Source organism: Pleurodeles waltl, chromosome 6 (assembly GCF_031143425.1).
Source record: "Pleurodeles waltl isolate 20211129_DDA chromosome 6, aPleWal1.hap1.20221129, whole genome shotgun sequence".
NCBI lineage: Eukaryota > Metazoa > Chordata > Amphibia > Caudata > Salamandridae > Pleurodeles > Pleurodeles waltl.
Window position 1 is genome coordinate 1,323,878,635 of NC_090445.1, and position 13,688 is coordinate 1,323,892,322.

The following is a 13,688-nucleotide window of genomic DNA, read 5'->3' on the forward strand; positions in this document are numbered from 1 at the left end:
ACATGTGTCCTCCCCCTCAATGCTGTTGTCTGAGCAGTATGACATTTGGGATGTTACACTGTGTCTTTGGAGCTATTGTGACCCAGGCACAGGGTGGACCCTGACATATGCAGCATGGGTATGGCATTGGTGTTGTGTACCTTCTAATGTTTAGACAATCACATTTGACAGGATTGGAACATTTGTATTGATTTCAGGGGATTGATAACATTGTCATCCTAAACCCTCTAATTTGGGTGTGTTTGATCCATGGGGACGTTACTGCCATTAGCTACTTGACCTGCACACACAGCAGAGGTGGTAGTGGCAACTGTTGTCAATGTTACATTCCACTTGCAGATATGTTAATTGGGCCCTAGTTAATGTAGGGAGAATAATGGCTGACGTGTGACGGGCTGCCAGTTTTACATTGTACCCTGCCCTCCTGGCCTGACTTTACCTTTGCAACATCCTTGGCATGGCAGCATACCCCCATGCAAAGGTTGTTGGTGTTGTGTAATATTGTGCCCCGGGTTTCCTCTGAACAGGCCATGCTCCCGTGCTGTGCCCCTTTACCCATTCCACTCCCTGAATGTCATGACTTACATGCATTGTGTAGTAGGTATGCTCACCCCCGCTTACAGTTAACATTTGTGCATTTTAATTCCCCATGCGACTTACCCTGCATGTGTGTTGTCTCCTGGTAGTCTGCGCTGTCCTGCCCTTGAATCCCTGTGACGATCTCCTCAGAGATGACGGCTACCACCATCTCCTCCATGTGGTCCAGGGCCTCCTGAGGTGCTGGACTCCCACCTCCAGTCTGCAGTGCTGCCTTCCTGTTCCTGGCCATCTTTTCCTTGGTCCTGCGCTTATAGTCATTGCCAGCGTTTCGTGCACTCGATGACTGTTCTCCGTAATTCTGCCACACTGTTGATCTTGTCAACAATTTGTTGTGATATTGCCTCTCTCCTACTGATTGGCAACTTTGAGGTGACAAACAGTCGGTGCTGGTGTTCCGTCACATCTTTAACCAGAATTTCCTGCTCCTCTGCATTGAAGCAACACTTTCTTTGCTTCTTCTCCCTGTCCTGGGCCTTGTGTGGGTCCTCCTGGCTGGTTCTTGGTCTGCCGTCATCTTCCTGGGGTCTGTGCAAGCATCTGGGAACCATTTTGGCTCTCCTTAGCACAATTTTCAGTGTTTGCGCTGCTTTTTGACGCAATTACGTAAAAAAACGGCGCGTATCCGGTTTGCGACTTTGAAAACTGGCTCACAGTCATTTTCGTTGCGATAACGTCGTTTTCCTTTACGACGTACCACATTGGGTTGAGTAAAAAAAAATGACTCCCACCTGTGGTTTGCGCTGCCGTGCGTCAAAGTATAAATTTGACGCCTGCAAGGCGCAAAGAAATGGTGTTAGCCGGCGGTAACATTTTTTATGCAAAACTGCGTCAGCGCAGTTTTGCGTAAAAAAGTATAAATATTGCCCTAAGTGCTCAGGTGTGTTTGGACAGCCTAAGACGGTCGTCCAAACACACGCGCACTTAGGTTTCTCCAGCCTGGCTTTGTACATAGCCGGGCTTGCCTAACTGCACAGGCCCCAGGGTTGTGTCTGCCGCTCAGACCAATCCTGGCGCTGCTTACATGCTATGTTTAGCATGTAAGTAGCGCCCGGATTGCTGGAGAGCTTCTTCTGGTGTCCCACCGAATGATGGAGCACCAGAACAAGAAAAGAGGACCAATGAGGCCGCAGGAGAGGATGGTGGTGGAGATGAGCGGTAAGTTGTTTTTTTAAGCCGTGCATACGTGTTTTGACCTCCTATGATGAAGCAGTCGCCTTGGTACTGGGAACTGGCTTGACTAAAAAACAAGCGGTGGTTATTTAAAATCATCTCTCTGTCGAACTGAACTAAAAATAAGGCATACTTTCTCCTTTAAGTAAAATAACATTGGGCACAGAAAACTTATATGTGGAAACTCATTCATTGTATCCGTACAGGAACAAAGAATAATAAGTACTGATGGAATTGTTTTCAATATGGTGCTAAATACTGGTAGAAGGGACAGGATTGAGTTGACAACTTGACATCTTTCATTGTACGTCATCATTCTCGAAGTTGCAAGTAACTTTGAAGTCTAGTGCTTTCTAACATTGTTATAATGTGTCTCCACAAACTACCATGCACTTTTGAAAGGTTTTCTAAAATGGTATTCTTCGATGTGTAAGTATTTTATTGTTCCTGTTCAAAGAGACGCTCGGCTCCTTCGCTATGGGCCTGGTGTATCTATCATTACTGTCAACACCACGTGTTTGCCGTGTTTTTAGTAAATTCATGGACTTAGCAGTGAAGCACGGAAATAAACCCTCAGATTCATGTGGACGAAGGGCCTGATATATCCCTTTCTCTGTATATTTGATGAAATGCGTTCACACATAAGAGCCACGAGCCCACGATTGTGCGACTGGTATTAGGGCATTGAGGCTAAGTGCTAGACTCGCAGTCAGGTGTTTGTCTGTAATTGTGTATTTTAAGCTATTTTTCACTTTTTTATTTAACCGGAATGAGTAGTTTGATTTGAGGTTTGAGACTTAACTTTTTTTTCATTAGCGATTCAATTGTGGGTTCCCAGATCGTTAATTCCACTCCCCCGCCCCTCCTTTTTGGTCTGCTACTCTTTCATCGGATGCAGAACCTTGTTTAAAGGCAATATTATGAAAAACGTGGAATAGTTTCAGAGATTACATTTTTTCTGGTTTTGTTCGTGGGGATCATGGAAAGAACTCTTTGCTGAGGAGCCGGACGCCGCCTGCTCCACATCGGACAAAAGACCAATGACACCTTAAAGGCTCAGCTGGCAGAACAATCTTAAGAATGTATTACGTTAAATTTTGCTGAAAAACCTGTTTGTGAGATGTGTGACAAGTGAACTAAAATCGCCTAACATCTGGGGTAAGCAGAATTTTATTTCAAATATTTTCAGAGCATTGCTTTCTTGTGTTAAAACTGGTGGAAACCAGTTAAACGAGTTCTTTCAAAGCGCTTTCGCAAACTACGTTATTATTATTACTCACTTATTGCATTCTTGCTCGGATTATGCACCTTTTAAAAAACAACTATTAGTTCACCACGCAGAAAACGAAAGCCACTCATACGTTCTATTGATCAGATCCCTGATATTTCTTTTTCCATTTTGATGAACTGAATTTATATATTTTTACTAAATGTAGAAAAAAACAGCTTACTGTCATTCTGCTGGTCCCTCTATTCTCTCTGGGTATTTCACTCATTGGTGTCAGTGTGAAAAAATACTTATGCAGAGCATGCGCTCACCATAAGCAGTTTCTACAATCTCCCAGCGCCATTCCGAAGGACATTCAGTCTACATACGTCTGTCAACGTGGGCTGTAAGGTGGGCAGCAAATTTAAGATTAATATGTGATTCCATTGCACGAGTGACACAAGTCATAGGCTCTTGATTGACAAAAAAAAATGTCTTTCAGTTGTGTGATCACCTGAAGTGAACCAGGAATACAAATCCTTAAATGCATTAGGTTGATATCTAAATCCCAAGACCGGAGCACTGCATCCTGGGTCACTTGAAGTCTCTGGTAACTTCAAGCAAAAAAAAAAAGGATATATTTTTGCTGAGTAACTGCTTACCACCACAGATTTTTTAACCTATCACTATATTAAATTTGTTTGAATTAGTTACAAATCTGGGGTTTTCTGAGGACAATGCGTTCCAAGTTTAATCATGATTTAAGAGTAAAAGAGTAAATTTTGTGCAAAACACATACATTTCAACCACCATTGCCGACGCGGACCTAAGGATACATTTAACATATATTTCAGTTCTTAGGTTCTGTGTATTGCTGTATGTAGTATTATCCAGTTAAAGACAGTCTATTATCTGGTGGACACAACATATTATTAGCTAACTTCCTCCAGACCATTGAATCATTTTGAAGTTTGTCTTCTGTCCATACTATTTTCACTCGTAAGTCTTCCGCTGTGGTACACACTTAGTCATCCCAATCCAATCTATTACCATTGGTGCCTTACCTGAATGAAACCTATTGTATGGCAATGAAACGCTTGGCCATGAGCAATGGGAATTGTGCTATTTTTAAATTGATTGAGCTACACAGATTGAACGGTTGTATTCAGAGTAAACATGCCTCCATGTTAATTTTAAGGTAACATTTACACTATCTTAAGGGCACCTTCCACAAGTATGTAGTTATCTTTGGGAAGGACTACATCAAATGAAGAACAATTGCATTGACTAATGGATTTAAGCCATCAAAAATCAAAGTGATTGATGAAATGCTTGAGTGAATCTCAGCCACTGACGATCGCTCAGTGTCACCTCCCAGTCCATCATTTTTCAACCTCCATACCACCATGTTTGGACCCAACCATATGCAAATCAGCCTTGACTCTGCTCCACTGGCAACTGTCCCGCCCAAACTGCCAGGACAGGTTCACTATTGAAACTATTCAGTACAAAAAGGGCGTGGAGCCTTCCCAGTGCTTCAAATTTTTTGGCTTCATGTCACTCTTCCTTGTAGTCTCATTAATTGACCGGTGCAGCTGAAAAACCATTTCCAATCATTTCTGTGGAGCGGTGCCCAAATACAGATTGATTCAAGTTAATCTGTGCCTATCAGCTGAATGAGTGCTTTGCTCAGAATCACAAGATGTTGAGCCGACACCAGGATTTAACCCTCTTCCCCAGTTCTAGAGTCACCAGGAATCGAACCCTCTTCCCCAGTTCCAGAGTCAGCAGCTAGGCCTGTTACACCAGATCCTCACCCCTATGGTTTTTAATTTGTTTGATGCTGAAAGTGCATGATGCACAACCAGAGAGACCACTGCTCCACCTGCATTTGATTGTGAGCACAGTAAAGCCTGTGTAAGTCTAGGCTGGCTTGACAACAAGCACTCCCTCTGGGGAAATAAAGGGGCATATTTATACTCTGTTTGCGCCGGATTTGCGTCGTTTTTTTTTACGCAAATTCAACGCAAAACTAACTCCATATTTATACTTTGGCGTTAGACCCGTCTAGCGCCAAAGATCTTGGAGTTTGCGTCATTTTTTAGCGTGGACACCTTCCTTGCGTTAATTATATGCAAGGTAGGCGTTCCCTTCTAAAAAATGACTCCGAGGCATGTGCGCCATATTTACACTCCCGAGCAAAAATGACGCCCGGGAGTGGGCGGGTCCAAAAAAATGACGTCCAGCCGCTTTAGCGTCATTTTTTAACGCCTGGTCAGGGCAGGCGTTAAGGGACCTGTGGGCTCGGAAGGAGCCCAGAGGTGCCCTCCCATGCCCCCAGGGACACCCCCTGCCACCCTTGCCCACCCCAGGAGGACGCCCAAGGATGGAGGGACCCATCCCAGGGAACTTAAGGTAAGTTCAGGTAAGTATTTTTTTTTTTTTGGGTGGCATAGGGGGGCCTGATTTGTGCCCCCCTACATGTCAGTATGCCCAATGACCATGCCCAGGGGACATAAGTCCCCTGGGCATGGCCATTGGGCAAGGGGGCATGACTCCTGTCTTTGCTAAGACAGGAGTCATTTAAATGGGGGTTGGGAGTCCCAAAAAATGGCGCAAATCAGGTTGAGGCGAACATTTTGCCTCAGCCTGACTTGCCCCATTTTTTTACGCCCAAGCTCCATTTTACCCTACGCCGGCGCTGCCTGGTGTAAGTCATTTTTTTTTACGCACACCAGGCAGCTCCGCCGGCTAACGTCATTCCATAAATAAGGCACCCGCATGGCGCTTTGGAATGGCGTTAGCCGGCGTTAAATTTTTTGACGCACAACTGCGTTGGCGCAGTTGTGCGCCAAAAAGTATAAATACGGCCCAAAGTGTCCACTTTGCAGGCAGCCTGGCTTCAGTCAAGCAGCAATGGCTGCTTCTGGAAGGAAGGGGTCTTTGGAATGCTGTCAAGGTTAAGAGCCCTGAGAGGTACAGCCAAGTCCTGTTGGGGGCCTGACAGCCCATGGTGCTCACATCAGGATGCTGTGTCATTGTACATTGGTGCAGTGGCAACACTTCTCAGTGAGTTTTATTGCTCTCCAAGGGCAACGTGTATTGTGACATCCTATTGCTGTCACTGTTTATTCTATTTAGCATTCATAACAGAACCCTTACTGTGATATCCATTTTGGATGGGGGTTGTAGAGCAAGCAAAGAGTTGACTCACATTGCCCGCTCAGCCTGTTATGCAACAGTGTGCAGCAATCACTGTGATTTTGCTTATTGCTACAGATTCTGGTATTAGCTAGTTTGTTCTCGTTGGTCTATTAGAATAATTTACAGGGCTAGGTTTGTGAGTTTGCAATCTGAATCCAGGATCAGTTTGTTCATCTCTATGTGCCTTGGTACACAGTTACCATCTTTGACACCTTCTCTGTTGGAAATTCAACACAATAAGGGATAGATTTGATTGGTTTCTCTAAAGGCGTGTGCTTTCTCTCTCTCTTTCTCATGTGCTGCTTCCCTTCCCCAAAAACCTATCACACCTGCGCACTCCCTGTTGCTCCCTCATCTCTTCCCCCAAGCCTCTCCATTGCTGCCCACAACTTATACTATTTTAGTTTATTTGTGGGTGGTCTCACCTTGCTGGTCTTGAGCACCTCCATTCTTTCATTGCCCACACTACCCTGTTGTTCCCCAATTCCCTCACAGTCAATCACAATTTTTTATTCATTTTACATTTTTGGGAGGGCTTCACAGCTGCCATTTGCTGCTTTGCCACTTTGCACACAAAAAAATCTTTCAAGCTATCAAAACTACATTTTGAGTACGCACTTTTCATATTTACCAGTCCAAATGGTGCCTGCTATCTTGGATCAGTAAGCAACGCGCTCATCACAGCAAACACTTTTGCTTCGTATTGATGCCGAGTAGCATTAGCTAAAAGCATAGCACAGCCCGTATGTCTCAAAGGTCAGACCCATTGGCTTTGGAAATGTTTGTTTTTAGAACTAATTGTCCAAATGCTTCACTTTGAAAAAGGCAAGTACTTTATTATACCAAAAATCACAACAATACTCACTTCAAGCACGTAAGATACCTGATCAGAGGGTATGATTCTTATACGCTCTAAAGTGAAGTCCCATCAAAGCAGACTACCCACTCCCCTGTTCCTCCGTCTCTGAGATCTTAGTGTTTCTTGTAGTCTCTGTATTTAGAGGCAGCTCTCTACCCTATCCCTCTCACCACAAAGTTTCATTTGGGCCCAAGATAGTCTCTCACCTGTTTCATCTTTGTGCAGTGCTAGACATCACTGGTACTTCCTCCAGGTTGCAGGTTCACTAGTGGTGGGCTGGACCAGCGAGAATGGCACACAGCAGTTTCGCTGCAGATGTGCAGCTGCCAGTTGCACAGCGAGTCTCTGGAGTGCCAGAGCATAAGCAGCTACTTCTAGAGTAGACCCTCTTCTGGGCTCCTGTGGTCAGTCAGCACAAGTGGGGCTTGCTGGTGTGTTGAGTCATGGTCCGTGACTCCAGACAGTCTCTGTCAGTCATTTTGGAATCTCCTTCATTAGAGGTAGTTGGCATTCCCCTGCTCCAGGTGCAGGGCTCCAGCCAAAATAACACCTTTCTTGGCGTTTTTGTGGGGCATGATGGTGGTAGTTCAGTTGGGCGTTGAGTTCTTTGGAAGTGCGACTAGTAGGTGCTAAGTCAGCACAGGGTTTGCCAAGGTAATTGCTTCACTCTTTGGAGTGGTAGTTCCACAAGCACACTTTTGGGCAGTGCTTGGTATGCTATTCACAATGCATACTGTGGCAGTTGCCACTGGTGTGCAACCTTTAATCTTTCCCGGCTGAGACTCCACACCACGGAGTCAGGAGAGCCACAGTCATACTATCTGGGATAACAAACACACAGTGGGTGTGGTAAAAGGTGTGTACCCCATCTTCAGTTGGGCCAGCCAGTTGTGCATACTTGACATAGGTGCCTTGGTGATGATGAAGAGCATAACACAAGGAGGTGGCTGTGCACCTTAACAATCAACAGTCACATTGACAGTGATTAGGAAAAGATACAAATGGCTGTGCAGCTTCTAAGGGACCTTTACACTCTGACAAAAGTTACTTCAGTCTGACCCTTCTCACCTTCCATCCACCAAGTGGTTGTTCCAGGCAGGCCAATCAGAAGCCATCTGTATCAGAGAGGACCTAATAACATTTATAGGGGGAAGCCTGTCTCAACTTTCCCCCACTTCAGAATCTGGGTTCCCTCCCTCCAGTCACAGGAAAGTCCGCAAAACACTTACACTGTTTGGGAAAGCAACCTCACCTCGATTTTCTGCACAGGAACAGTCCAGGTGCTTTAAAAATGGAACCCACAGGCCAGTGCCACTCTGATTCAATTAAGCACTCATGCACTGCATAACAACTTTAATAGCATATGCATAGTTTCAGATGCACAGGATCCTGACACTAGGATTCCGCGTTTACCATTAGAAACAGAATTCAGATTGAATAGGTTATAGTCTTCTATTCGTAGAATGCAGGTAAAAAGGCTTGGTCAGAGAATAATGGCTGCAAAACAAGGTAGGCTGACACCATTGTGCTACAATCTTGAAACCCGTGCCAGGTACAGTAGTCCTGCTGTCACTGTGAGGGCTCATGTGTGCCCTTCTAAGTCCAGACCAACTCCAGAACCCATCATGAGTCAAGCACAGGCCTTTGCTTTCACACTCAGACTAGATTACTGTTTGGGTGGGGGGCTAAATTAAGTAAAATCAGCATAACATATACTCACAGTTTAGGCACGCAGGGCAGGGGTTACGACTGTACACCATGCATGTGACACTGCCTTCCATAAAGACCCCAAAGTGACAAGTTTGTCTTATTCCAAAACCACAGATAGGGCACAATTTTCCATGCAGATCAGCTGCTGCAGTAGTCCACCATGGTGGTTGACTTTTTATCTAGCTGTAACAAATACTCGAGTTTGGTGAACATTTGGGGGTAAACACACTTGAATGATTCTTTAAATCTGACAGTAAAACCAGCGGAACCCTTGTGCACCACGTATGACACAACACCATCCTGTCAATCCATTTCTCAACTCCCCGTCAGTGTCCATATCAGAAACACTCCAAGTGAACACTGCCAGGGGTGAGAAAAAACATTAAACATAGGGCACTATCTAAACCCTTTTTCTGTTCTTTTATGGATGAATCAAAATGGCATCTGCTTGCCAGTCACTCGCTGGAGCTGCAAAACATCATCACAAGCAGAGTCCTTTCTGACACAGCAAACAAGCAACACTATAGATACTGCTATTGCCGATTAGTGTACTGGAGCCTAAGATATTCTTTCTTTCCAATTTAAAAAAGCAATTTATCCACTGTGGACATTTAATTCCCCAGGGGCAGTGAAGCTAACAGTCTTAAAGCTTAAATTTAACTAGTCAAGTGTTTTATAGCTTAGGGCCAATGTATATAAGCTGCTAAATATATATCTTGGTGCTTGTTGATTGTGGTCATTCTTGTTCAGTAAAAATCTCTGTGAATGTGTCAAGCGCAGGATTATTTTATACAATTAGGCCATGATATTAGTTTCACAAGCCATGCCTCTATAGGAGGTTTCTTAGACATGCCTCTTAGCCAACATTCTTCCTTAGCTCCCTTCTTTTTCATCCCAATTAAAGGCTTGCATAGCAACAATGTTGCTTTTTCGTTCTGTCTGTATTACTCATTGTTTATGTATTTGCTTTGTATATACCGTGTATAAATATTATGCCTGAATTGTTTTGAATTTTGATACTGGTTAGCACTGTGCAACTTTCTGTGCTGCCTTGTACAATAAATGGTCTTAGGCCCTGTTCAAGCCGAGGGTAACAATAAAAGTCCGTACATCCACTCTTACTCAAGGGGTTTGAGGTTTCTGGAGGAGAGAACCAAGAAGTGACAATCTTCGCCTATGTGGTCCCAAGTTGTTAAGGCCTCAAACCTTTGGTGGCAAGAAGCCCGTGCCTCACTCCAGCCCTCTCTTGTCTCTTAATTCTTAATATGCAACTCGAGGAAAACATAATTGACCCATGTCTGTCAAATTCGCCTATCTTCATTTATCTGTCCTAATTGTCTTACCAAGAAACTGACATAAAAGCAAATAAATGCACTTTTGATAAAATTGTGTTAAGTGGAATAACGATTATTGCAGTCAACGTTCCATATTTCAATAAAACAATGATGCAACCAGAAAGCATTCCCACAGGCAATGTACAAATGAGAAGACAGAAGCTCAGTCACTTGACTTAAAAAAGTAGTAAAACTGTTTTGGGAGGTTTTGGCTAGTTTAAAAAAACACATTGTATATAGGGGAATCGTGGGCAACCATCCTGACTCATTGATCTGTATCCAAAACCACAAGCACAGAGACACCATGGTAAAGCAATAACAGCATTAAGAATACCTAAGGCTTTAGGATTTTATATCAATGTGTAGAGCTTTAAAGTAAAAGATGCTGTTATCTATTGTTAAATGTAGCTAAAATCAATTGAGCCTCAAAGTGTGACAGGCATTTCAATGAGTGAGGCTTCAAGTGCTGCCACTGTGTGCAGCTTTGATATTTGTTTCCATATTTGCATTCTTTTTCACTAAATATTCCCTCTGAATATCCAACTAAGTATTTAAGATTGCGGTTCAGGGCTACTGTATAAACCATAGCTCTCTAATGATCTGCTCATGCACTACTCTGCATTGTGGCTTTCAGGGAGTGATGTATATGATTTGTCTGCAAGCCTCAGGCCGTCTGAACATTGTGGTCCTTAACACCCCTTTAAAAACCTTTGTATAATTAAATCTCGCCCCATAACCACATGCAAACTGTTCCTAACAACCTGCCCTTGTTCTTCACTGTGCCGATGTATCACTTTACCTGGAAAACAAAGTTTTCATCAAACTGTGGATTGAGAGTTTTGCGCCGGATCTTAGATTGCAGGTACCGCCGTTCATCGGGCAGCAGGTAGAGTTTCACAAGAGGGCTACAGGTGTCTGAGGGAGAGTGCAAGTTCCTCGCTTTGATTAAGGATACCAGCAACCTCTCTGCCTCTTGCTCGTACTCCAAGGCAAACCACAGCCGACCCACATTGCCCTCTGGGAAGTCCCCTTCGTTGCTGTCTTCGGGAAATTTGTACAAATCTGGATTGACGGAGCCCAAGAGAAAAGTGCCTAAGAGAAAGCATTTTAAGAGAGCAAAAGTAGGTGTTAGTACTCCATCCAATTCTCTGTACAAGTAATAGCAAAACATTTGCAACTACATGAAACATGTATAGACTTTTTAATACTATTTTTGGATAAGGATTTCAGCATCATGCTAGTCTAGAATAAATCAAACTATGTATAGTAAGCAAAAACTTTTATTGGATATTTGTTAACCCACCAAAAACAAAGCTGGCTCTTCGAAGCAACCATGATAAATCTGAGACTATGAATTCAAAATGGTTGCTATATTTGCTTCCAAAATTAAAGGTCATGTGGAGGTGGAAAGGTCCGTTTGAAGTGAAAGCAGGTGCAAGGAGCCAGTGAAGTTCCCGGATCATCAGTACACAGATACCATCAATAAATCAATAAAAAAGTGAAAGGCAAATATAAATATCTGGGAAGGGTGAAGCAGAAAGTGGTGAAAGAAGATATCTATATCAAGACAACCCAAAGTGGCAAAATAGCAAACATTCGACCATGCAACAGAGATTCATAAGAGAGATGCAAAGAAGCACTTACAGCACTATACAGCTTAATTGTGATGGGAGAGTGCAAATAATGTATTTTTGTGAACTTCTGGAAGTGGTAATGAGGATGAGTCTGGGGAGGGAAGACCACCCTGAGAAGCAGGAGGAAGTGCAGTATAATTTAAATAAGAAAAAAAAGTTTGAACTAAAGAAAGAAACCTGGGAACTAAACATTCCATATGTGAGAGGGGATAGAGTATAAAAGATGGATAGAATGTAAGATGTATTGTTGGAAAGTGGGATTGGTGTGGAACATGCTTCTGGGTGGAAGTACAGGGAGGAGAAAGTTGGAGGATGAGTCTCGAAAATAGGTGGGAGTCTCAACATTTGAAGCGAGAGGATGGAGTGGAAACGATTGAAATTGAAATAGACAAGCACAGATGATTAGGGCAACCTAAATGAAAAGGAAAGCTGAAGACTTAGTGGATGAAATCCCAAACCAAGTGACCTTGGTGTTGCAGATGTGAATGTCAATAGGGAAATTAAAGTGAGTTGTGTTCATCTACAAAAATAGAGAACTCACAGATATTATCTTAACGCAGACAGAACTGTTAGGTAATATATGCAGATTTTTGGGTTCAACGCGCTAAACACTGGCAAGGCACCCAAACAGTGGCATAATATGGGTGCCATGGGCCTGACAGAGTGTTGTAAAATATTGAAAAGTAATGCAATAACGTGTATTATTAACATATGGGCCTTAGACGAAAACAAATGCTTTTAAGTTCAAGGAGATGCAGTAGGCTGCCACATTTACATGTATTAGGCTTGATTAACCGAAGCAGCATTTCTGACAAAGTTTACCTAATTTAAGAATGTAAAATGTTACATTTTTCTGACATACTGAAATGCTTGAAGACATTGATCAAATGTAGAAACTTTATATTCTGACCTTCCTTTCAGGATATTTTTAATAGAGTATAATAATTGTATTCAAATGTTTTATTTGAGCTCTGCAAAATGTTTCCAATCATATAAAGACCCTGTAGAAATAATGAATAGTAGCTTGTGTTTTAGTGAGGTAAAGTAGAAGCATAAGCATGAAACTGCAGTTTTCTTAAGGCAAATTAATGGTGAGAACACTTGTGGATTTATACAGAGTAGTTGATAAAAAGGATTTACTTAAACATTGATGTCTGTGGACTATTGTATTCATGGTGAGATGATGAAGAAGTGTTCCTGCTCCCATGAAAGCTCATTGGCTGACTGGAGAAAGAACAATAAACATGTTGGAAGGGTTTAGATTGTACTGTCTAAAAAAATCTATGCTCCTAGGTTAGGGTGTGAAATACCATTCTGACCGTTTCCACTTTACCTATAATCCATGCTGCTCTGAGGTTCTACTGAGTTTTGATATTTGACACTAAAGCTTTATGCTTTTGATTTCTATAATTGGAGCTCCTAATGGGTTCTGACTGACACCTTTTTCACGTTCTCCCCAAAACCATCCTTAATCCTAGAATAGGGACTCTTTACTTTATGGAATGTGCTTGATGCACCTATTATGATTTATTGATTGTTTACTTTGATTATTGACCAGTAATTGAGATTGATGACATCAAATCCTGATTTCAAAAAGACGAGACACTAAAAAGATGTGATTACAGAAGCTTTTGGACTCACACAAACTCTTATTATTGGCTAAGCAACAAACATTGAAATTGTGGTGATAAATTAATCAATGTACGGCTACTGGTTAATCTCATCTAATGTCAAAGATCATACAGCTCATAATGCAGGGATTTCTCCCTGATGGGTTGGGAAGCCTAACCTTATAAACTGATATTTAACTGAGATCTCCTTGCCAGCAAAGTTTATAGTGAGAGGATGGTTTACGTTATGAGAAAGAAAAGCTGCCATTAATTACCCTGAGAGGGAGATGCCCATGTCCCATAGCCAGAAGCCTGAATTTAGAAAACTGACAGAGTGGAGTTTCTAAGGCGGGTGCAGAA

The 13,688-nt window shown here is 42.7% G+C and overlaps 1 protein-coding gene across 1 annotated transcript in view; it reads right to left on the bottom strand.

The window, feature by feature from the left end:
• The window catches only part of LOC138300824 (synaptotagmin-15-like), a 294,951-nt gene that overhangs the window by 113,272 nt on the left and 167,991 nt on the right, over window positions 1–13,688 (bottom strand). The window contains exon 4 of the mRNA XM_069240628.1: window positions 10,884–11,176. Coding sequence (XP_069096729.1) covers window positions 10,884–11,176 — 293 coding nt within the window. The remainder of the gene's footprint in view (window positions 1–10,883; window positions 11,177–13,688) is intronic.